At 37.5% G+C, this 24,476-nt stretch overlaps 1 protein-coding gene across 1 annotated transcript in view; it reads right to left on the reverse strand.

Annotated features, from left to right (window-relative positions):
• Positions 1-24,476, reverse strand: part of MALRD1 (MAM and LDL receptor class A domain containing 1) — a 278,695-nt gene that overhangs the window by 242,921 nt on the left and 11,298 nt on the right. The window contains exons 5-9 of the mRNA XM_062567604.1: positions 22,954-23,047; positions 18,415-18,558; positions 11,023-11,180; positions 4,928-5,020; positions 2,517-2,724 (exon numbers count right to left, since the gene is read on the reverse strand). Coding sequence (XP_062423588.1) covers positions 2,517-2,724; positions 4,928-5,020; positions 11,023-11,180; positions 18,415-18,558; positions 22,954-23,047 — 697 coding nt within the window. The remainder of the gene's footprint in view (positions 1-2,516; positions 2,725-4,927; positions 5,021-11,022; positions 11,181-18,414; positions 18,559-22,953; positions 23,048-24,476) is intronic.

The following is a 24,476-nucleotide window of genomic DNA, read 5'->3' on the forward strand; positions in this document are numbered from 1 at the left end:
GCCTGCCTGTGCTTTCATTCAGTATGGAGATCTGCCAGCTCTGTATCATGAGAGTACTTCATCAAAGGAAACTACTGAGGATATGTCCAAAGATAGATGCCAAAACACATTCAAGAATATAGGCAAAAATATGCACTACTTTACCAGACAGGAATTTTTACTTGAAATTAATGTGAAAAAAGAACTCAAAATATCATGGAGGAAAATTTCAAGTTCATGAGGAAAATGTACATAGCAGGAGGAAAGCTTGAACAAATGACACAAATAAAGAACAGTTTGTACTTCAGGTCTCTTGTTCTTCTGCAGAAACTGTCAGAAAGATGAATTTTCTAAGCAAACCAAACTGCTGAAGAGCCAGTTCCACCCTTAGGATAATCTTTTCAGGAAAGGAGTCTACGAGGTATCCAAAACAGTATCAGCCATTAAAATGGACCAATTTTTAAAACAATCACTATTATTTTAAATATAGTTATTTCCCCCATTTTTTTTTATCTCAGCCAGCAGTCATCGTAGTAGTATATGTACTTCTATGAGCCACTTACATTTTAGAAAAGCAAGTTTTCACCCTGTTTTGAGTTGACTGGCATACCTCTGTTCTCTGATCTAACAAGGTGCTGCATCTTTAGTTTGAGAGTCCTTCAACACAGTGAAGCACGTAATCCCTGTGTGTCAGGTGTGGGATTTTTTTTACATTAAAATATACTAGGAATCAGTTGAGAATCAGCAACACACAGTAAACCAAAGTCAGTCATAGAGGCAGCAGCAGAGAGTGGAATGCTAAGCAGCAAAATTGAAGAGAGTTTTGCACACACTGGGACTCTTGCCACAACACCCTAATTTTGATGGTGCCATAAAACACAGCTCTGGGACTTCCAGGCTATTCTAACTCTTCCTTTGCAATCTTTCTTCTGTCTACTTTCCAGTTTTTTTTGACTCTTCCACATGAGCTTGAAGGAAGTAGTGTTCTCAAGAGTGAATTCCACCTAGTTCTTGTTTTTGCACTATAATTCTGAGTACACGTCTAGGCTACTCACTTCTCTTTCAGTTGCATTATGTCAATGTTCTGTGCCTCAATGTCTGAGGCACAGAAATGAAAATTAAATGAGAAAGTGTAATAGATTGTGTGCAAAATATAATAGCAAAAAAATTACTTGTAGGTGTTTAGGATTATTTTTATTTTCACTTTGTGTAGCAACAGTTACTCCTTGACTAGGACAACTAATTTTCATCACTTTTTAAAATCCCAAGATTATTCTTCTAGATTCTTGGTCAATATTCATCACTATTTTTTCAGCTGGAACTCTAAATCACTAAAAAATAAAATCCAATGTATAAAATACTGTTCGCTTTCTCTCCATTCCTCTTCCTAAAACATATAAGAGAGCTCTCCATATGCCTGTCAGCAAACACACAGTTAGCAGCATAGAATCAAGTCCTGTGAAAATGAAAAACACATCTCAAACAGGAAAAACCTACAGATGTTAAAATTGGTTGAGATCCCACCCAGAGCTAAAACAGGATAAATCTTTCTATTTAAAATGGTGTTTAAATGTTTGCTCATATTACCTGTTTCAGTGATGGCTCCTGCATAATTGTTTAAGTTATTGAGAAGATTAAAGGTTCAGACTGCAAGGTTAAAAAAAAAGAAAGAAAGAAAGAAAGAAAGAAAAAGAAACCTCATAGTCACAGAGAGTTCCTAAAGTTTTCTCAAGGAATTTTTTTAAAAAATTATCAGCATCCTCCATGCATTGAGAGCATGTAGAATTTTAATTTGTATCTCCCAGCAGCAATGTATATCATTGCCAGTATCTGAAGTATGTGCACATTTTTTATCTGCAACGTACATTTAAGGCTCAGAGTGCTGCTGCCACAGGCAAATGCACAGATATATGTCATATAATATTCATTTTAGAACTACAGCAGCTCTAAAATGACTTTCATGTGGAGCTCTAAAATACTTTAGAAGTATTGCAGACATCTTCCAGTAATTTAATTATTTTTTTCTGTTCATTGCACAGTTGAAGACATGGCTTCTGAGCAACCTTCAAATAAAAATAACATGAGAAAGATACAGCTCCTGAACTATAGCTGCCACTACATTAACGTTACTTTAAAACAAGTTTATGAGGAAAATATATCATACAAATATTCAAACAACAAATCCCAAGGCAGATTTCAGTCTCTCTCAAAATTAGGGAAGTATAGGTTATGAACATTATATGTAATGAATATATTTAGCCAAAAATATTCAAAACTGTGTGTTTCTACAGACACTTAAAAATCCATATTTGGATCCAAAACATGTTGCCAAGGCTAGAAACATAGCAAGAAGTGGAAAGACGAAAAATGCATGAGAGTAGAATGTACTATAAACACGAATCTGTACATCATTAAAGCGCAGGCACAAGGCTGCCTGAATAATCTGTAAATTTTCAAGCCATTTCTTGGATATATCTGATTAAGTTTCACAACACCCTTCAGCACCATGTCTTCCTAAAGCAATGTGATTTACTTACAGCAAGCTGCTGGGGCCTCATCACTTCCATCGGGACAGTCTGGGTGGGAGTCGCAGGCTGATCCTCTTTCGATAGCCTGGCCGTCAGCGCAGCTGAATTTGTCTGAGGAGCAGAAATCTGGTAACTCCGGTGGCTCAGTGTCCATGAGCTGGATGTTATGGAGACAGATAAAACCTGCTCTGCTCTGAACTGCTCCTTTAAACGTAAGCTGTGGATTGTTACAGTTAAAATATTTGCATTAACAAACACAAAGAAATCAATCTTTTGTTCCACAAAATAATAAAGCTCTGGGAATGCACTGGGAGTTTTCTATTATGAAGTTTTTAAAATAATTCCAAATTTTAAATTGGAAGCTAAAATTTTGTATGCCTACCTGAGGTTCAATTTATTGAAAATTTTCTACTAAAATGGTTCAACACGTTCTAAGAGTGAAGCTGAGCAAAAGACTGTCGTAAAAAACCCCACTAAATCTCATAACCATTTGACTGAAAAGCTACAATGGCTCTATGCTTTGGAGGAAGGACCTGAAATTTAGCAGCATAAATAACCTGTGAAGATTTTCTTGAATCTACTTCAAAGTCTCTATCTCATTTTGCAGAAATTGACAGAAATATTTTAGGTTACGCTCATACAGGTGAATAAAATGGTCTGAGGACTCTCCCGGGGCACCCACTGGCACAACATAGCTCAGCAACTAATCACTGTTATCTCACAAGGTAAGGTGGCTGCATGCAGACTACCAGCTGGGAAAGGTCCCTGCCTGCTGTTACCGCTTGAACTGCTCCAGGCACTCTCTGGGAAACGGCCAGTTTCCTCAAGTCAAAACCGAGGGACCGCGCCAGCGCTTTAATCATATGGGTTATCCCATGCAGTCCTTGGGCCTGTGCCCTGACGCTGCTTATTTGGCCACTGTTGACATAGGCATAGAGATTCAAGGAGCATTTCCCTTTCCCACGCTGTTCCCTTCCACTGACTCCACTTTCCGTGAGTAGTTTTAAAGCAGTGGGGTTTTGGAGGAACACATCTTGCTCCCTGCCATTGTGGATCCCTGCATTTCTGGGTCTGAAAGCAAGGACGTTATCCCACTTGCACGCTCCGGGTTTCTTTTGTCTGAGCTAAAGTAGCGAAGACGAGGAAGCAGGCTTAGATTCACGGGGAAGAGGAAGATGGAAATGGTAGTGAGGACTGAGAGACAAGAGCAGGATTTAGAGGCAGAAATCAAAAACAGAGCTGTAGTATTTGACAGAAGGGATAAGGTCAGGGGAGGAGACAGGAATTTCAGAAAATAATTGTGCAAGAGAGAAAAGATATAGCTAAAGGAAAGGGGAACCGGACAAGAGTTTCAGACAAAATAGAAGGAAACTAGAACAGACACGGTTCAAGGCAAAAGCAGAAGGCACTAACACACTCCCCAAAGCCTGCAAATTAGGTTGGAGTGAAATCTTGAGAGATGTTTTCTCTCTAAGAAATAAGAATGATCTATGTCACTGTCTTCCACTAGTGACAATTTCTTCAAAATGACAAATGTTATCAGTTCTCTACTAGCTCAAATGGGAGAATGCTGCAGTGAAAATATTGCATAGCTAGGTAAATTAAAGACAGCATCCTTCCCTCCTTAAACCCAAATGATCCGTATGGTCTTTGTACAAGAAAGCTCAATTTTGATATTTTTAACGGAACCTTCAGTACCCTTTTGTTTATTCATTTTTAGTTACTATAGATAACATTACACACATCTGGTTCTTTATTTACCCTTTTGCTTATGGGAAATCAGAGAGATGGGCTATAATAGGTACTCGTAATCTACTGCCTTGCTGAAATGTATTCATTCTAATATATCAGAAATGTCAATGTATGTAATAAGCTTAATTTTTGCCTTTTCACAGAGGTTATTTTTTCAATTGACAGTTGAGACAGTCAAATATCTAGCTTATTTATGGAATTATGAAAAAAATATAAAATTACTTAAAATAGAACTTTATAAATTAAAGGACTAAATAGTTACAAATTTGCATTCTTCCCTCCACCTGAAAATTCAAGGAGAAGACTCTTTCCCACAATTACTGGTTAACGTCATTCCAGTGAAATCTCATGTACTTCATTCACACCCTCCCACTTAATGGTATTTGTATTACAATGTGCTGAGATGGACCCAGAAGACCGTAACTAAAGTATGGGGAGACACATACACATTTTCCTGTTTGTTGTTAAAGCTAGTAGCTCCAGGATGTAAACAGGCAGACTGTTTTTGTTGAGCTATAACCAGAGCTTTGCTCACATTGAAATAATTTAAACTGGCAAGCCTTTCAGAATACATATTATTTTAATAAGTTGCTAAGTTCCCTAGGAGCTTTATAAACTATAAGGTGAATTGTGTTAAAAAATCAAGCACTTGCTTTTTTGATTCATACCTTCAATTTTTCTAGCCCTTCTGGTAATTGTACATCCACTTTGATCCATTCCTTGTTAGTCGTTATGTTGGTTTCCCACAAGATATGTTCTTCCTGTAGCATGTAAAACATGGCGTTATGAAGTTAATTTTTGTCTGCCTGTAAATTATCAACACCACTGTTTATGCTTGGTCTTTTCATTCCTAGCCAGATCACTGCTGTATACCTGGTCTCTCTACAAGAGAAAATACAACCTCACATGCTCATTTGCAAACTTTGCTTTGGACTCTACAGGAAAGAGGAGAAAACAAAACATATTTACTATGATTAACCAAGTTAATCATATAATTATCAGGAGGCACCTTGGAAGAACTAGAGGTTCAGTGTATTACTCTGTAAATTAAGCCTTGTTTCTGCCAGACTTAGCAACATATTTCCCAAAATACATGGAGTTTCATTGAAACTGAGGGCAAAAATTCCAGAGGCATTAATGAAACAGCCATGGCTCTCTCAATATTAATTTATTTTTTATAACTAATGAAGTATATTAAGATTTTTTTATCAGTAGATTTAGTTTTCTTACTTCAAATTGAATTTTGGGTCTGTCAGAATTACCCAATAAACTGTGCTGAAATTTTTTTGTTAATCTATAAAACAAACAAACAGACTATTACTGAACAAGCCCTAGCCGTGTTCTGAACTACTTCAATCCCCATTTTCGCTCCAGCTCCTGAGAATAAGTAAGAGTGCTGAACACAGCAGAGCATGCTTTATGCAGGCACTCTGCGCCCTTTTGACTCAATAATCTGATGAAAACAAGCTCATGCTCATTCTGCTTCTGGTCGTAAGTAGACAGTGCAGAGGTCAGCTTAAAGAAAAGAATGTAGCAATATGAATTTCTGTTCTCTAAATAAAACCCTTTCAAGAGTCAGCTCCAGTATCGAGTAAAACCAACAACAAAACAGAAAAAAAAAAAAAAAAAAAAAAAAAGAATAAACTTTAATACAAGAAATATCTACAGACAGACTTAGTATTGCAGGAATTAACAGTGAGACCTCTTTTATGACACTATACAAAGTATTAGTCAAATCTTTTCACACAGGATATTACAGAATTAGAGGCGATTTAAAAAAAGATATGAAGCAGGATAACAGAAACAGAAAGTTTCTTATGTGGAAAGAAATTGACAGAATTGAGATATTTACCTTACAGGAGATGAATAAAAGGAGGATACGATAAGTAAATGAAATGTTATCGATGCAACAGACAAGGACAGCTTTGTTTCTTTTTCCTATCGTGCAATGGAAAAAAAGAAGATGATGCCATCCACTATTTTATGGGCCAAGAGGTCTGAATAAAAGGAGTAATACTGATATGCCTAGTGACTAATAGCTGATCACTTACCCTCCTTTTCTATCTAGGCTTCAACTATCACAACACATTTGCAAAGCTAAAAGACTAAGTCTCTATTGAGCAAATGTTGAAAGATTTGGAAAACCGCAAGACAGGGCCAAGCCAATGCTTCAATTCCAAGCACTAAATGATGTAAATGATCAGAGTTGGATAAGCCACATGGCAATACATGACTGCAGAAATGAGTCAACTGTGAGCTTCCTCATCCGTATAAAATGCATTTCTCTACTTGTTCACGTGATAGTTATTCAGCAGAAGTCTTTCAATGTCAAGAATGCTTTGTTTTGCACAAAACTTGCTTCATTCTACTGAACAGTTCAGCTTCCAAAGCAAATCTATTAGTGATATTAGCCAACAATAGCCAGGTATAAGACACAGAAAAGGATTATATACTAGCAATTAGACTAAAGAAAATAGCCTGTGGTGAGCTCTCAAATAATACTTTAAATATGCTTTGGTTAATATGACCAGGCACACACGCATTCCCCCCAACACATACATACATTCTCCAAACATATTTGCATATCTTGTATGGATAGTGTACATTTACTGTTTGTTTGATTGGATGTATCTGGATACTATATAATTCTGTCAGCATGCAATTATCTTCTTTAGGTGCCCATCCCCGATGCAATCGTTTACCCTAACTTATTTTAATAAAAACAGCTTACAAGGTTAAACTCAATTTTCTGTACACTTGCCAGTATCTACACTTTCTAGGGCTCGCTCTTACATTGAAGGCAGTAAATGTCTCAGCTGCAGCAACTTTTTAAATTGGCTATCGTACCCTCTGATTTTATACAGCTCCCATGAGCCAATAACACCATTTTCCCCTTTCTTGCAACATTTCTCTGTAGCATTCATCCTGTTTGTTGGTTTCTTTCATTGCTGTGATACAAATGGGTTAATCCCTCTTGTTCCTTTAACACATTCCTGACTTCTCTGGTCCTTTAGAAGGCTCAATATATTGCCTTTTTCAGTACTTTCTCCTGAAATTTACTTGAATGATGCAGGATAGGATGATATTATTAAAATATCACAACTCTATTCTGTTTATTGCAATATAATGCCAACTAAGAATAAACTTTTATGAGAAAAGTCTTTTTTGCAAGAATTGAGAAATGCGTTTTTGCTCCTTGCAATGTTTAACACAATAATGCTTCTCTAATCTAAAGGGTGGAAGAGACAACCACAACCTTTTCTCAACTCCATTTATAAAACAGAAAAATTATTATCTGACATTTCTCTACAGGTACATTCGCATACTGTTGTGCAGCTGCACTCATAATTTTGTCCCTGCTTCCTTCATTTCAGCAACTAATTGGGAACAAATGCTGATTTCTTCCCCCGCAATGAGTAATGGATCACCTTTCACTTTTTCTGAAGAGGAGTGCACTTGCATGGTTTTGGCAACTTTGCTGAACATTTACAGAAATTTTAGTGCATTAGGGTACAAATATGCTTGCATATATAAACATAGGTTGAAATTATCTTTTATTCTGTATTTTAGTCTTTTGCAATCCATACGAAATGTAAAGATTAAAGAGAAGATAGAAGGAAGAAGTATAAGCCCATTACTTAATGGGAGGAATGAGCAAATAATAAATGGCACGTGACTGAGGTCAAAAAAAACTTCTTTAGTTCAGTTTTCACAGAAAAGTTTAACAGTAATCAGATGTTCAGGACTGTTAATACTACCAACTGTGAATGCAAACACAGGCCAGAACAGAAGAACAATTTAACAAATGCGTAGGCCAGAACTTCTGAAACTTGAAGAGACTCAGGAAATTTTAAGTTAAGGGTTCATAACTGAAAGAATATTTTTTAATTATTAACTTTGAGAATTTGAGGAGAACGTGTGGGAAACTAGAGAACTGACAGAACAAATAAGGATGTACATCATGGTTAAATGAAAAATATAGATTATGCAATTATAGCCCAATCAGCTGAAAGCTGGCAGCTCATAAGACACTGGAACAAATTTCTAATAATAATCTTGTAAGCAGCTAGAGAATTAGAAAGCAAGAAACCAATTTTAACTGCTTCTGACCAGGAGCAAGTCACATTCAGCCAGTGTAATCTGTTTCTTTCTGACATAGTAAATAGCTTTGAAAAAGTAGAAGTGATTTGACTTTCTTAAGGCTTTTAATGTAATCTCACAGGGCATTCTTTGAGCAAACTGAAGAAATTTGGCATAGATTAAATTACTATAAAAGGGGCATACAAATGGATATAGAAATAAGTATACAAATATTTAAAGAATGGCTGTGAATATTTTTCTACAAAACTCAAAGAACATATTAAATAAGGCTCTGGATAGGTCTGTTCCAGAATTTAATATAATTCATTGTGGTCATTAACTATTTGGATGGTGAAATGAAAAATATTTTTTTTTTAAAGAAAATATGGATAACATTAAGTTGGGAGGAATCACAACTGTTTTTAATTAGAATTTAAAATTATCTTGATGGATATAAACCAGTTTGAAACCAATAACAAAGTTCAAAGACTTACAGAGTATCATAAATAGGAAAGAAAAATTCAATGCAAAAATATGAAATGAATAGCAGCTTGGCTAGACCAGCAGTAACACAGAAAAAAATATGCAGACTATCATGGACTGCAAGTTAAATACAACAACATAATACCATTGACAAAAATTGTGCATTTTTTTTCTACCCCACTCTGTACACAAGAGCAATTTAAATTTTCTGCATCATCCCCCAACTGATGTCATAATGTGTAGGCTAGAAAATATATTCACTTATCTCTGGCTTCTGTGCTAAAAGGGTAAGCCAAGCTAAGGACGCGTGTGCAACGTCTCTAGTGCTTGTCCTCCAAGACCTGCACTGAGCAAGACTGTTGAACGCAACCTAGTTTCCGTCTGCGTCGGGCTTTTCAGTACTGGTCCATAACACAAATTATTTGGAGATAAGAGGTTCTATTAACCATTTTGAAAAGCAAAAGGGCAGAGGAGGGGTGCATAGTAACAGCTGATGCAATTGACAGGTTATTTCGACCGACAGCCTTCAGGATGACGGCTCCCTCGTCCTCCAGGTCAGAACCATTAACGTTTCCTCTTGCTTCTGCTGCTCAGTACGTGGCCAGTTTTGAAGAGTCAAGTGATTTTCGTAAATAAGCATTTTCTTCAGTAACAAAATGTGGGTATGTAAGATTCTCCTTCATTTAGGTTGCAGAAATTAACAAGCCTGGGAGCTTTTAGTTTTGAAGCTTGCAGCATAGATTTATGTTTCTGAAGGGTTTTCTGCAATATTTTACAGTATGATGCAGGCTCGTAGTAGATCCAAAAAAAGCCTACATGCAATAAATACTCTTGTGACTGAAGGAGAAATTCAATAACTAAAACAAAGGGATTAGACAACCTGTGGAAACAGTGCAGACTGACCTGATACTGCCAGAAAAGTACTTCTAATGCATATCTATAAAGTTATTTATCAATTAATTCAATTTATCCCCCCAATAGTGCGGTAATTCAAGTATCAGTCTTCTCACCTTTAAGGGTTGTATCTTTTGTGCTATTTTCAGACCAGAAAAATGACCACTAAATAGCATCCGCTGATCCTATTTAGGGAAGCTATTGAAATACATATTTTCACTCTGTCTCAAGATTGCCGTAGGTGTCATACGGGGGAAGTGATTGGCAAGCACTAAGGCACAGATCTCCCCACGTCTGACCAGAATGCTGATCAGGTTACAGCTTCCTGACCCAGTAATGTGGCACAGAAGAACAGAGCTATTCCGCTTCTGTAAAATGAAAAGTGAGCACAAGCCTTTTTCATGAATCCTTGAAGAGGCAGTGGAAGAGAAGTACGGTGTTCCTATTACCTGTTCCTATATTTAGGTCTCTTTATAGCATTCTATCTCAGTCTTGTTTGTATCTCAGTTCTGAGAATAAAGTATGAAGTTGATTTGTCTTTTTAAATACTTGTGCTGTTGAGTGACAAGAATTTAATTCCAACATCAAAATATAAGAGCCATTAACTTAATGAGACCAGCTGTACTGCTCGTGCTTTCATTAAGTAACTGTACAAGAGCATCAATATTAAGCTATTAAACAAGACTTTCAAAGCACGCATTTTAACAGCAGAAAGTCTCCATAGAGCAAGTGAGGTAAGTGAAATGGAAGGGGTTATCATTGCTGAACTAACATTTGTGTTAGCTTGACATGTTCATTTTATCTGCTAATAAGTAGAAGAACAAGAAAATTAATATTCTAAAGCAGTGGACAGGGCAAGTCAGGTGACCAAGCAAGAGCTTTCCAGACATCCTGAGCCAGCCGTTTTCTTTTATTCTGTGTCTCCATGAAGGACAAACATAGTCTAAGCCTTCCTGCCATTGGTTTTCCTGTTCCTAGCACAGGAAGAGGCTGGAAGAGCTACTGTTACAGATTCTTCCCCTGAAATCACCAAACCACTTAATCCTGTAGTAGCCACAGTTTCTCTCTGGACTTTTATTGTAGAACATCCACTCACTGAAACCATTTGTGGCTGACATGGCACACACCCAGGTTTTGCAATTGCATGCGTTAGTGGAGCTACGCAAAGTTACAGGATACGATACTCGCAGTCTCCTAACCCGGGGGCCACGCAGGTGCTACCAGGCATATTTCCTTACAGTCCGGCTGGTAAGAGCTGGGCTGCTGTATCTTCACAGTTTGGAGATGAAAACGTGTTCTGCCTTACCTGCCTAGTATACAGCACTGCCTTGAGGATGCTGCCTTCCGCCGCGGAGTAATGAAATTGAAAACGGCAGCTCTTGCCAAAGCAATGACACGTAGAGTCGTTAAGATAAGCACTTTTGTATAACATATTGTTGTTAGCTTCTACCCATGCAAAATGGCCTGAAAAAGAGAAAAGTACACTTTTTCAGAAAAATACATCTTTTGTATCTCAGTCCTTAAAAATAATGACTACTGCTTTGCTGTAATAAAACTATTGCCCTATTCCCCGAAACGTGAATTTGATTGTCATGCTCAAGACATGACTTAGGCATCCTCTATGCGTTTCCTATTTAAAAAGGAAAGAGATATCTATCTTTATTTTCCTCACAGAGTAACCTTAGCAACCAAGAATTACATCAGTTGATAGCATCTTGAAGTTGTTACTTGGCGTGTTAAAAGCTGTCAATGGTCCCACATTCCATTCAGCCACCTTACATTTTCAACCATTCAATTCCTAATCTTATATTTATTTGAAAATTGGGCTTTCTTCTTTCCTATTTTAGTTTCTAGGAAATATCTTTTTACAGTAACACTTCTGCAGACTCTTCAAAATGAAAAAAAGGGGAGGAGAGCATTTTGCCTTACTGCTACAGGAAATAGTAGCATCTCTACCATGTAATGAAGTTCCTTAGTGCTGAGCCAGAATTTCTGCAGCGAAGCGTTTGGAGCATATTGCCTTTCCATATGAAGCAGGAAACCACTTTGGACTATTCTTGACCTTCTACCCCTTATAAAAGCATTTCTACAGAAATCGAAAAGAATACAACATCCCCTCAACAGCTTCTTATATCTGTCAGAAATAAGAAGGCTGGATACTTTTTATCAAACACATGGAAAATATTTGATTTTGTACGGTACCACGTGCTTTTCCTTTTGTGGCTACTTCATTGTTCATCTTGTGCAGTCTTTTACACTGAAACGTGTGCTTGTAATTTCATCTAAATTAGGTTTTAATTTCATGCCACAGAAACTAACCTTGATATAAAGGAAATATTACACAAGTAACTTGGCATTCTATTTTAAAGATTTTTAGATTGAAACTGGGAAATATTCCAATACTCTGCAATACATTTTTTCTAATGATAACTATAAATATTTAAGAGAAATATTTTAAACATTGTTTCAAATAACTTCCATAAATTCTGAAAAATTTTTCCATGGTTACTTTTTATATACTGAGAGCTGCCTCAGATGAAATCAATGTGATACTCACACAGTGTAAATCAAACATTTGTCTAAGTGATATCAGAACTTAAATATCTCTCTGGAGTTAAATGGTTGCATTGCTAGATTTTCCTTTGAGTCCAATACTAATATTTTTTTCATCTTTCAGTTTAAGTGTCTGAATCTTTAGAATTAATAGAATTGACAGACATTTTAGATAGGAAAGCAAGCAAATAGACAAATGAAGATTCTATGAGACATCCAGAATAACCACGTGACCATCAGGGATACTTTATTGTTCCTCAGGGAACAAACTTTGGGCAAGTATTAGGAAAATCTTTGAACATAAATGGAAGCTTATCTTTAGAAATAAAGACTCTAAAAACTCTTGTCTTGCAAATATAGGCCTTTTTTTTGTCCTGGATATAGCCTGTATAAATAGAAACATGTCAGTGTAACAAGCAATTTTGTACTGACAAGCAATCAAATATGCTAACATTTACCTCTTTCAGGAAAAGAAATTTGTTACCTTTAGCCAACATCTATTAAGTAGCTAAGGTGTTGGGAATGTTTTTTCTTTCCTTTGTTAAAAAATTTGCAGCTAGCTCTTCTCTAAGGTCTACGTTTCCCTCAGTTCAAGACACTGTATAGTGTATTACTCTACTTATGATCTGAACTTCTCTATGCCTTGTCTTGTGAATTTTAGAGGCTTTCTTTCTGAAGTGCCAAACTTGACCATTCTTTCAGAAGTACAAGAGTCCTAGGAAGGTCATTTCATTCCTGCCAACATGGTAGTAGGGCTATCCAGTGGCAGAGCTGTATATGCTTCTGCCAAGATTCATTCTTCCTTCCTTCATTTGTATTTACAGAAGTCAACTAGCAGAGGCTGGGACTGCTGCCAGAGCAAAGAGCTTTAATAGCATTCCATAAAGCCTTCCTCCAACTGGCTGCTTAATCCAGCTTCTGGATGGATGGTCTTGTTTCTTTCAGCTTTAAAGAAAAAAAAATCTGTTATAAGCAAAATCTTTGAGTCTTCCAGAAAGGTCAGCCCTGACTGTAATGCAGCACAACTGAAATACTAGAATTTCTTTCTGAGATGGTCCTGTGTCTTTCGAAACCTGGGATGGTCTGGCAGTCCTGCCTGCAGCCTGCTACTCTGTAAGTTTAAAACTCTAAACGTTTAACTGCTAGCCCATTTTCAACCATTTTCTGATTTAAATACCTAGTTGCTCCTTCTGGCTTAATCCATGTTCTTTTAGTTCACAAGCTTCATAACTTTCAGTCTATGTTACTAGTTTCATAGTAATAACTAAGCCTTAAATTAAAACTGAGCCACAAAACAAAATCTTTTCTTTTATGGCAAGTTCTCTTCCTCAGCAGGCCAATAGTCTCTGAACCACTCTCCCACAACCTTCCAACTTAGCTCTTCTTAAGGAAAAGCAGGTCAAAAAGAAAAACGTCATTATTTTGACTCTGGAGATGAGTTTTCATGAATTCACAAGTCATAGATGAAATCTTTAAAAGTGTAATTTAATAGGAGGATTAAATATTCTGATCCGGCTATTTTCTTTATGTTTAGAATTCAGATTTCATCATTAGGTATCTGCAAAATGTAGGGTTTAAAAGGCAAGAAAAGATACCAAAAAAAGTATCTTCTAAGAATTATTTTTTTTATATAGGAAATTGGTTTCATTAGTTTCCTATATCACGCGTAACATTTATGCAAACCACATTAATCCAATATAAAAAGAATGAACCATGGAAACTGCATAAATAAAAATTATGTATATTCTGCACAGTATTAAGGGAGAATATAAAACCTCTGTAAGAACTTCTGACAGTAGAGAAATTAAGAGGAAAAGTTACAAAGAAAGTGTCTACAAGAAAACACTGGAGAAAAGTAATAAAAGAACAAAAAAGTCACCCAAGGATAGAAAGTATTTTATTAAGTTTAAGAACACCACAAAAGGAGGATTATTTGAAACATATAAGCAATCATTTCTTTGTAAATATAGTTGTCTAGACCTCTGCTTCATAACTTAAGTTTCTTAGAATCATAGAATCAGTAAGGCTGGAAGGGACCTCTGGAGGTCATCTAAGTCCGACCTCCTCACTCAGCACAGTCACCTAGAGCATGTTAGACAGAGTTGCATCCAGGTGGGCCTTGAAGATCTCCAGAGAAGGAGACTCCACTACCTCTCTGGGCAACCTGTCCCAGTGCTCCATCACTCTCACAGGGAAGAAATTCCCCCTCACGGTCAGACGGAACTTCCTGTGCTTCAATTTCTACCCATTGCCTCTTGTCCTGTCACATGGGACAACTGAAAAGAGTTTGCCCCCGTCTGCTTGACACCCTCCCTTCAGGTACTTGTACACATTGATATGATCGCTCCTCAGCCTTCTCTTCCCTGGGCTGAGGAGGCCCAGCTCTCGCAGCCGTTCCTCGTAGGGCAGATGCTCCAGCCCTCTGATCATCTTCGTAGCCCTACACTGGACTCTCTCCAGTAGCTCCATGTCTCTCTTGTACTGGGGAGCCCAGAACTGGATGCAGTACTCGAGATGAGGCCTCACCAGGGAGAGGGGCAGGATCACCTCCCTCGACCTGATGGCAACACTCCTCCTAGTGCACCCTTGCAGACCATTGGCCTTCCTGGCCACAAGGGCACATTGCTGGCTCATGGTCAGCTTGTCATCCACCAGCACTCCCAGGTCCTTCTCTGCAGAGCTGCTCTCCAGAAGGTCAGCCCCCAGCTTGTACTGGTGCCTACGGTTATTCCCCACAGGTGCAGGACTCTGCCCTTGCCCTTGTTGAACCTCAGGAGGTTCCTCTCCGCCCAGCTCTCCAGCCTGTCCAGGTCTCTCTGAATGGCAGCACAGCCCTCTGGTGTGTCAGTCACACCTCCCAGCTTGGTATCATCAGCAAACTTGCTGAGGAGGCACTCCGTCCCCTCATCCCGGTCACTGATGAAGAAGTGGAACAGGATGGGACCCAGTACGGAGCCCTGGGGGACGCCACTAGCCACAGACCTCCAACTAGACTCCACACCACTGATGACAACCCTCTGAGCTCTGCCTTTCAGCCAGTTCTCAATCCACCTCACTGTCCACTCATCTAACCCACACTTCCTGAGCTTATCTGGGAGGATGTTATGGGAGACAGTGTCAAAAGCCTTGCTGAAGTCAAGGTACACAACATCCACTGCTCTGCCCTCATCTCCCCAGCCAGTCATTCCATCAGAGAAGGCTCTCAGATTGATTAAGCAGGATTTCCCCTTGGTGAATCCATGCTGACTACTCCTGATCACCTTCTTTTCCTCTATATGCCTGGAGATTTCATCCTGAATGAGCTGGTCCATCTCTGGTTTCCAGAGATGGAGGTGAGACTGACCGGCCTGTAGTTTCCTGGGTCCTCCTTCTGGCCCTTCTTGAAGACTGGAGCGACGCTGACTTTCTTCCAGTCCTCAGGCACCTCTGCAGTTCTCCAGGACCTTTCAAAGATGATGGAGAGCGGCCTGGCAACATCCACCAGCTCCCTCAGTACCCGTGGGTGCATCCCAACCGGGCCCATGGATTTGTGCATGTCCTGCCTGCCCAGAAGGTCTCCAATCCTTTCCTCCTCAACCAAAGGAAAGTCTTCCTTTCTCCAGACTTTCTCCCTCACGTCCAGGCTCTGGGATTCATGAGGGCCACCCTTAGTAGTGAAGACTGAAGCAAAGAAGGCATTCAGTAATTTTGCCTTCTCTGTATCCCTTGTCACCAGGGCCCCCACCCCAGTTAGTAGTGGGCCCATATTTTCCCCAGTCCTCCTGTTGCTGCTGATGTATTTGAAGAAGCCCTTCCTGTTGTCCTTGGCATTCCTTGCCAGACTCAATACCAGCTGAGCCTTAGCCTTCCTTGCTGCATCTCTACATGCTCTGACTGCATTCCTATAATGTACATATGTAATTCTCCCAAGTAGCCTGTCCCCTCTTCCACAGTCTGTGTACTTTCTTCTTCTGTCTGAATTTGGCCAAGAGCTCCTTGCTCACCCATGCAGATCTCCTGCCCTTTTTGCTGCACTTCTTACTCATAGGGATGCACCGCTATTGGGCTTCAAAGAAGTGATGTTTGAATTCTTGCCAGCTCTCCCGGACCCCGCTTAATGGGTTAAGGAACCCATGCGACTCCACCAATTAGCTCTCTGTAGAGCCCAAAGTCCGCTCTCCTGAAGTCCAGGATTGCAATCCTGCTTGTTGCCCTAGTTCTTTCCTGCAGGATCCTGAACTCCACCATCTCATGGTCACTGCAGCCCAGGCTGCACCCAACCTTCACATCTCTAACCAGTCCCTCTCTGTTGGTAAGGACAAGGTCCAGCAGGACACCCTTCCTCGTAGGCTCCTCCACCATCTGTGATGAGACATTATCATCGACGCATTGTAGGAGCCTCCTGGACTGCTTGTGCCTTGCTGTGTAGTCCTTCCAGCATACCCCTCTATTTATTGTATTGAAAACTTTGATCCAAATCAGAAACTTAATCTTAGTCAATGTCTATTTGTATAGCAAGTTTGAGCCTTCAAGCATGGTGGTTTTGAGGTTTGCATATCATTTCCTTACTCTTTAGAAATTTGGTCAGTATTTGACCTCTTCATTTAAGTCTTTAAAAATTTGCGTTAAAAAAGCTGAACGTATTGAGGAGAAAAGTGAGCTAGCATAGTTCAGATTTCATTTTTTCCTCAAAATTAATGAACTAATTTATATGTGCTATTTTGATGTTTCTCATTTGCTCTCATAGGCTGTTTTTTCCTTGAATATATGGAAACACAAGGAGTATCCCCAACCAGTTGCTTTTTGTTGTGTTTCCAGCCTACTCAATCACCCATGCATCTTTGCACAATGGTGCCCAAACACCTATATTGATAGGCATTTCAAAACACGTTCTGTTTCAACAGAGACTGCTTGTAACCTGCTCCTGTACAAGCTAGCTACAGATTTTCAGTATCTTTTACAGTAGCGCAATATTGCCATAAAAGGGAAGCTCTTTACAATTGCTATAAGCCCTTGAGATATCATGTTAAGATATAGCAATGAGGCAACATGTTCCAGGGAGGTGTTAAAAATAAGTAAATAATAATAATAATAAACTTCTTTCTTCATGAGATATCCAGGTAGAAATGAAAGGAGGCTGTGACTATTTTTTTCCCCACATCTTAAAAAAACACATACAAACCTACTTTGCCAGTCTATAAACCCTCTTGTATATAAGAAATATTAACTTGCAAAAAATTCATTTTAATAGCATGTCTACATTTAATCACCTTTGCTTAGTATTCCATTGTAATTTGACTTATAGTTATCAGGTATTTTGAAATACATGCTAAAAATCTAATAAAAGCATCTCTGAAAACAAAATACCTAATGATTTGTTCACTTAGGCTGCCATCAGTGAGATGTACTCCATTTCTCTGGGCTCAGAGTTCAAGCGATAATCATCACGCTATCAGTTCTTGAAAGCTACAACACAAATTACACCATTACAACTAGTGCTACTTAACCTCTTTGAAGGCAGTCTCAGCAGACATGCCAAACACTTAGCCAGCATGGGGATTCCATTTCATGTGTAAATGCTTGCACATTTATATCCATTAAGCTTTCAGAAAAAACTTTCCCATAAACCTGTAGACAAACACCACATAGTACCCTTTGAAAAAAAGGAATGCTGCATTTTACTTCTGAAAATTAGTTACATCATTTTATTTTGGTTTTAAAGAATAATAATCTAATCTGTATAATAAATGTTTCTCTCCAGCTTACTTAAAGATTTAAAGTGAAATTATTGAGCATATCCTCAAACATAGAAACACTGCACAAATAGTGCTGCCAAACGTTCAAAACAAAGCAAAAAACAGGGCTATTGACTTAGATGGATTTAATTTAATTTCACCAAGGAATTGCAGCACAGACCTTATAGAAAGAATTCACTGGAGAGTAACCCAATGACTAGCTTATATGGAAACTTCTGCATCAAAATCTTTCATGATTTTTCAGTATGTGTTCACCCTTACTGAATATTCAAAGCAAAGTTTAAGTACAAAATGCATACAATTACTTTTTATGTTTTTGTTCCATTTGTACACTGGGTTACTACCTTTTCTTCAAAAGGACTGTACTCTTAAAGATAACTAATAAGTATGCTTTAACTTATGTTTCTCACCGTCACTACTGTTGCTTTGATCTTTCAGAGAGGAGAGGGAGGCAAGCTTGTGCCCTGCTTGGAGATGTGCCCAGGTTGTGGGCAGAGCTGCTGGATCCGAATTCCATTCACACATGCCAAGCTCAAAACTGGAAATCTGCTGTGCTAAAAGGCAAAGCAAAGCAATCATTCAGCTTCTTAAAAAGTCATTCTTTATGAGACTATTTCCCATTTGATATATATGCTCATTGAACCACTTGACAACTCTTCTGTCTTTTGTTACCTCTAAAACTTGCAGCCAACCATCAAGTGTATCCGATGTTCAACGCTGCCATCTTTAATGATGCCATTTTGGAAAATCAGTCCCTAGAGATGGATGTTTTTTTCCAGAGTAACTTGTTGGTATTTATGTTGGCCAATTATTACAACCTTTGTGAATTTGCTTCCATAGAGTGTGTTCTCAGGGGATATCAGAAAAGGCATGTCATGAGAAGAAATTTCTATTTGTTATATGTATATGCTATATTTGCTATATATTGCTATATGATAGCTATAGTAAAATCAGTTCTAAATGAAAGGTTAAACTCAACAGCTTTCTCATAATATTTACAATTCACCATTTTAAATCCAAAAGAATCTAAATATATAAGCACATCATCTCAAGAATTTTCTAAGATTCCTGAAGCTTGAGATGCCAGAGCATAGCTGCAAAGTTTCATGTAATTAGTAAGTGTTATAGGAAGAAAGTCATTATTTTTAAACAGGATTGCATTATTATAATGAAAGTTCCATTTCTTAATGTTATTACAGAGGAAAAGCAATATTCTGGTTAATATGGATTTTTGATTAGCAGCCAGAGTATCTCAGAAAAAACATGAAGATTCTTAACTGTGTGGAAGTGATTTCATGTCAGCATACGTACACATTACTGTCTACATCTCAAAGTTATTTGTGTCACACTACTGCCAGCTCAGAGAAATATGACTTCCAGTGGATGGTACAAACCCTTCCTTTCATACACTTTTTTTTTTTTTTTTTTAATGCATCAGCTGAAAAGAGCTTGTTGGCAATTTATTTTCAATGGAAAATCCAAAATTCTAGAATAATCTTTCTAGAGAAGGATGGATTTTGACAAACTCACTATTTGAAAAAAATGCTGTAAATACACTCAAGAGTCAAGCTATTCAGTAAGTGCTTCTTCAATTATTGAAACAAATATTTTGATTAACTCTGAATTTTTAATTGTAAACATTTCTGAGGGCTTTTTTTTTTTTTTTTTTTTTTTTTTTTTTTTTGATAGTATCTCAGTCTTTTTGGATAAAATATTCATTCCAGTTCTAATTTCTGCAGCCTCTCAGACAGCAGTAAGATCAGTATTCTGGACTGTCTGACTCTCATCCCTGTAGCAGTTCGCCTGAAAACCCGGCATCCACTACTGCACCTTTGATATTAAGGACTACATCTTTGCATGAGTAGAATTAACAATGTAAAGTTTAATTGAGATTTACCAGTTGAAATAATCCTACTGGACCTCTGTCAAAATTTATAAATCAAAAATAATGTATATACAGTTCCTCCAGTTTTCCAGAAGAAACCAGTTTTGCTGACAAGGTACACCATTCTCACATAACAAGCACTTCAGGAGAACAAAACAGATACCTCGCTCTCCCCTATAGTGTTCCACTTTCATGCCTAGGGGCTCTTTGCCCTTACACCTGTGGCAAGATCAGAAGGAAAAAAGTCTTTATGAAGGAGTTCTTTGTATATATATAATTTCTCAGGAATCAGGAGGGAGTTCTGCAGGGTAATCATAGACACTTGGATAAGAATATAAAACTTTTGAATAGAAGGTCTGCTAAAGGAATAGTAATAAAGAGTTTTGCAGCAAATATGCTCTAGAACATCGCATTTTCTATTTGACAGCTAAAACAGGGGTTTTTTTTGGCAGTACACTGGTCCATACAACAAAAATCTGTATCTCTAAGTCACTAACAAAAATCCATAAACTGTTAGGAAAACTACAAACTGCAGAATGTGTTAAACTGTTACTTTATTGCAATAAAATAATTAAAGGTAGTTCTGTTAAACATGCATAAAATTTACTGTTTAGCAGAACTGGACAAGTGGCTAAAGGTTTTATAGTGTTTGTTTGTTTGTTTGGAGTCAGAGGGGAGGAGAAGGGAAGGAAGAAGCTGAAGGTGACATCAACGGAGAGTTTTTCCTGCAAAAACAGTTTAGATCCTTATCCTCCTAAAGTAATCCAAACAACTTTAAAGTCAGGAAATATTAATTTGATTATCTGAAAATAAACAAGGGGCATTAGGAAAAATTTATCATTTTTGCACTTAAATATATCAAGATTTTTTTAATAGTGTTCTGGTACACAAAAAGGTCATCTCAATGCAACAATTGTATTTGTAAAAAAAAGTATTTTCATTTTTATTTTAAATAAAAAAGTCAAAAAACACTTTGGAAGATATTTACATGCTACGTTCAGAACTAGTGATCATAATTCGGATTAAACAGCTCCTGAAAGTACAAATACTTTAACTGTTTTACTCATGGCCCTAAAAGCACAGTTGTACTAATGAATAGAGGCACAGGGCACTTCATACCCACATTTACACTGGGAGCAGAAATCATGAAACATTTATTTAAAAAATGCATTATTTTTTAAAAATGCAAATTTTAATGATAAATTTAATGCAATTAGAGCTGTCTTCATTTAAGTTCCTCTTATCCAGACATTCATCGAGATTATAGAAAAAATGCTCTGAAAAAAAATCAAGCAGCCATTAATCTGATCTTCTATTTTAAAGGCTGAAAAATATTCAGCAGTAAAACTCCTCTTTTGAGAGAAAAATAAGATCTTTTGACCCTGGTTTTTGGCTGCTATGAGCAACTCAAATGTCACCTAATAAATTTGATTTCATCTAATAGAGAAGCATAGGATAGAGATGATAACAATTGGTTCTTATTACAGCACATTTGACATATTTAAAAATGCTGCAATAGGGTAACCTGGAATGTCACACTTTGTGCTTCAAAAGCTACCATTTAAGGTAAATTTAACATCTAGATTTATCTGTTCTGCAGAGTATAAGCACTACTTTTTTTTTTTTTCAATTTTTAAGTTCTTCCTCTCTTTGAGATATTATTTCATCTCTGTACTTGATGCTCTTCATTTTTATTTGCTTTAGAAGCACTTTGTTTATGAAAAAGCTATGTCTTTAAACAGAGAGATATATATCCACCTGCAGGAACTGGTTAAGCAAGCACATCAGTTGATAAGATCTAGCAATGCATTTTTTCTACTTCCTTTTTATCTACAGGAATCCTCTGAGAACAAAGAAGTTGGGGGAGGAATAACTCATCTGCTCTGATATTTTCACTATCAGTTTCAAATTCATTTTTCAAAAGGAATACTCTAATCTTGGCTTACAGGCAAGTATGCTAAAATTTTAAATTAACATCCTTGCACTTTTTATTACTACTGCTAGAAAGCCACTACAAAACAGAAAAGTAAGATTAGTCACAGAATTTAGATAAGCGTATGACTTTTGCTTCCATAATTCCCTCTTACAAGAAAGCTAATACACGGAAGCAAATTCAGTCACCTGAAGTTTAATTTCCCTAATATATATCTCCTTTGAAATAGTTGTGTATGTGTCCTTGAATTACAGCACTCTAAAATGCTAATAATCACGTGCATCTATTTTTAATAGTACTTCTCAACAAGACTTCTAAGAACATTTATTTTAGACTACAGTACACAAAATTATTTGTGGAACCTTGAATGGTCTGTGTCAATGAATTCAATATCTCATATCACTATAGCAAGTTAAATTTAAAACTTAACTCTTTTGCTACAACTCAGGAAAGCAAAGTGGGCATTTCATATCATTCTGACCTTATGTTGCAGCATAACCACCACGGTGCGGTCTTCTTGTGTAGTTCAGAGTAATGAGAATTCTAACTAATGCTAGGAAGGTCTTTATGCTTTCCCCATGAAAATATATTGTGTTTAAAAAAGTGAAATATTTTACTAAAGAATCTTGACATGCACAGGCGGTCTGGCTGCATAGCTGACTAACCTGACACTGCAGCTGTTTGGATGTGGTGGAGTAGAACAAAGTAGATCTTCCACTACCGCTGAAGATCAGGACCTTCAAGCATTTAAAAATACACAGAAGTGCCTTGGGGATTTTCCTAAAGCCAGCTCTAAAGCTTTTCTGGAGCCAGCTGAAGACACTGATTCTTTAGTAAAGAATAGTAGATCATCTCTGCCTGCTAAGGACTTGGTGCTCTCCTAGCTTCAGGAAGCTCCTATGCATTTGTACTATAGCAGATTTCTTAAAGTACTTGCTGGTGCTCTTTCTAATTGTATTTGTATGTAACACAACAGCTAACAGTTTAGAGGAATGAAAATAAGGCACATGAAGACAATTATGAAGTTAAGAAAGCTTTTCAGTAACAAATGGTTTCCCTTTGCGTTTTCTCTACTAATCAGGGGGAAAGACAGAGTAAAAGTATTTCTCTACTGAAGAAAGGAATTCTTACCGAATTCTGGAAAACATCCTTCACCAAAAGAAATATCATCAATGGCAACAGTTTCATCTTGTTTCTGCGTCTCTACCATTCCCCAGAAAATAACCTGCAGAGTTTAACAGCAAATCAACAAGAAATGATATTTATCAGTGTCACAGAGAGGAAAAACATTCCAAGATGCTCTAGGCAAGCAAAATCTATTACATTATACATACACACACAAACGTATACGCAGAGAGATGAGGATAGCACGTGTGCATGAGCATAGGTGCTTACACACAGTTCCCATTAGAAATACAGGAACATGAATCATGCACAACAATTTTGGAGGATAGCATCTGGGCTTTCTGCACATATATGTGACTTGTCAGCATAGATATTTAGTCTAATCTTCTGTCTGAATCAAAAACAAAATTGCATTTAATTAAAAACAGGGTCTCTTGGAAACCACAGTAAAATACATTAAAATTAAAAGAGGAATCATGATAATTAGGAAACAGAAAATTTGTGTATTATCAAGCCATTCTTCCACCAGAGACTGAAAATGTGAATCTTTTGTTACTGTTTCTAAAATTTACATACAGATATAAAGCAAAGTCAGGATAAACACACCATTTCAGTTAGAAGCCTTTCATCAACATGTTTTTAACTAAAATGGACTTTGAGAAGAACCCGATTTGAAAAACAAAACTCAGTTTTTCTGCTCCAACACTACAACAAGAATTTTTTCCTGCCAGAATATTCTATGTAATTAAAGCTAGAAGTATTTTACATTTTGTATTAAGGGGCAAATTGTGATGTAGGCTATTTTGAAGACTACCCCAGTTGCTCTGCAGTGATGTGGAAGCAGACTCAATAACCACAACTCTGGGAAGAAGGGGCTATTCACACCACCTAATGTTAGCGGCAAATGCGGGTAAGGTATGAAGACAGGCTACGCTTCAGAGCGGGAAACTGGTACGTATTCTTTGAATTACACCAAATTACCTTCTTTCTCCATTGACTATTGAAAAGAGTTTCTGAAGTCCAGCCTTCTCATCAAGTGAAATGCCTGGAAATAAGTGTACAAATAACATCCTCTATTTCCAAGCCCTGTCTTAGGATGTTGCCACCTCACTCTTACAGCATCTTGGAGGCACAATATTAGGAGTCAGACTGTATCTCTAAGTATATTTAATGTACAGTAAAATGCTAGATAATGAGATTTAAAATATTAAATTTATAGTTCAGTGGCAACTTTGCAAAGAGGTATTATCAACTAGAGTATAGTATTCCACAGTGCGGGATTACACTACTCAGCCAAGATGACTGTTATGTTTCTGCCTTACTACAGAAAAAGAATAGTTAACTGACTCCTGAAAACTTGAACAAGAGTTTCCTCTTGGTTTTAGTGGTCTCTTCTTTTTTAGGGGGGGAGGGAGCATGTTTTTTCCTGTTTGTTTTTTAAACTAGACATGTTCAAGAAGCGTTATAGCTTGTAAAGTCAAATGATCCTGGCATTGTACAACCAGTGGAAAGTGGGATTGTTCTGCCAC

This window comes from Rhea pennata, chromosome 2 (genome assembly GCF_028389875.1).
Source record: "Rhea pennata isolate bPtePen1 chromosome 2, bPtePen1.pri, whole genome shotgun sequence".
Lineage (NCBI taxonomy): Eukaryota > Metazoa > Chordata > Aves > Rheiformes > Rheidae > Rhea > Rhea pennata.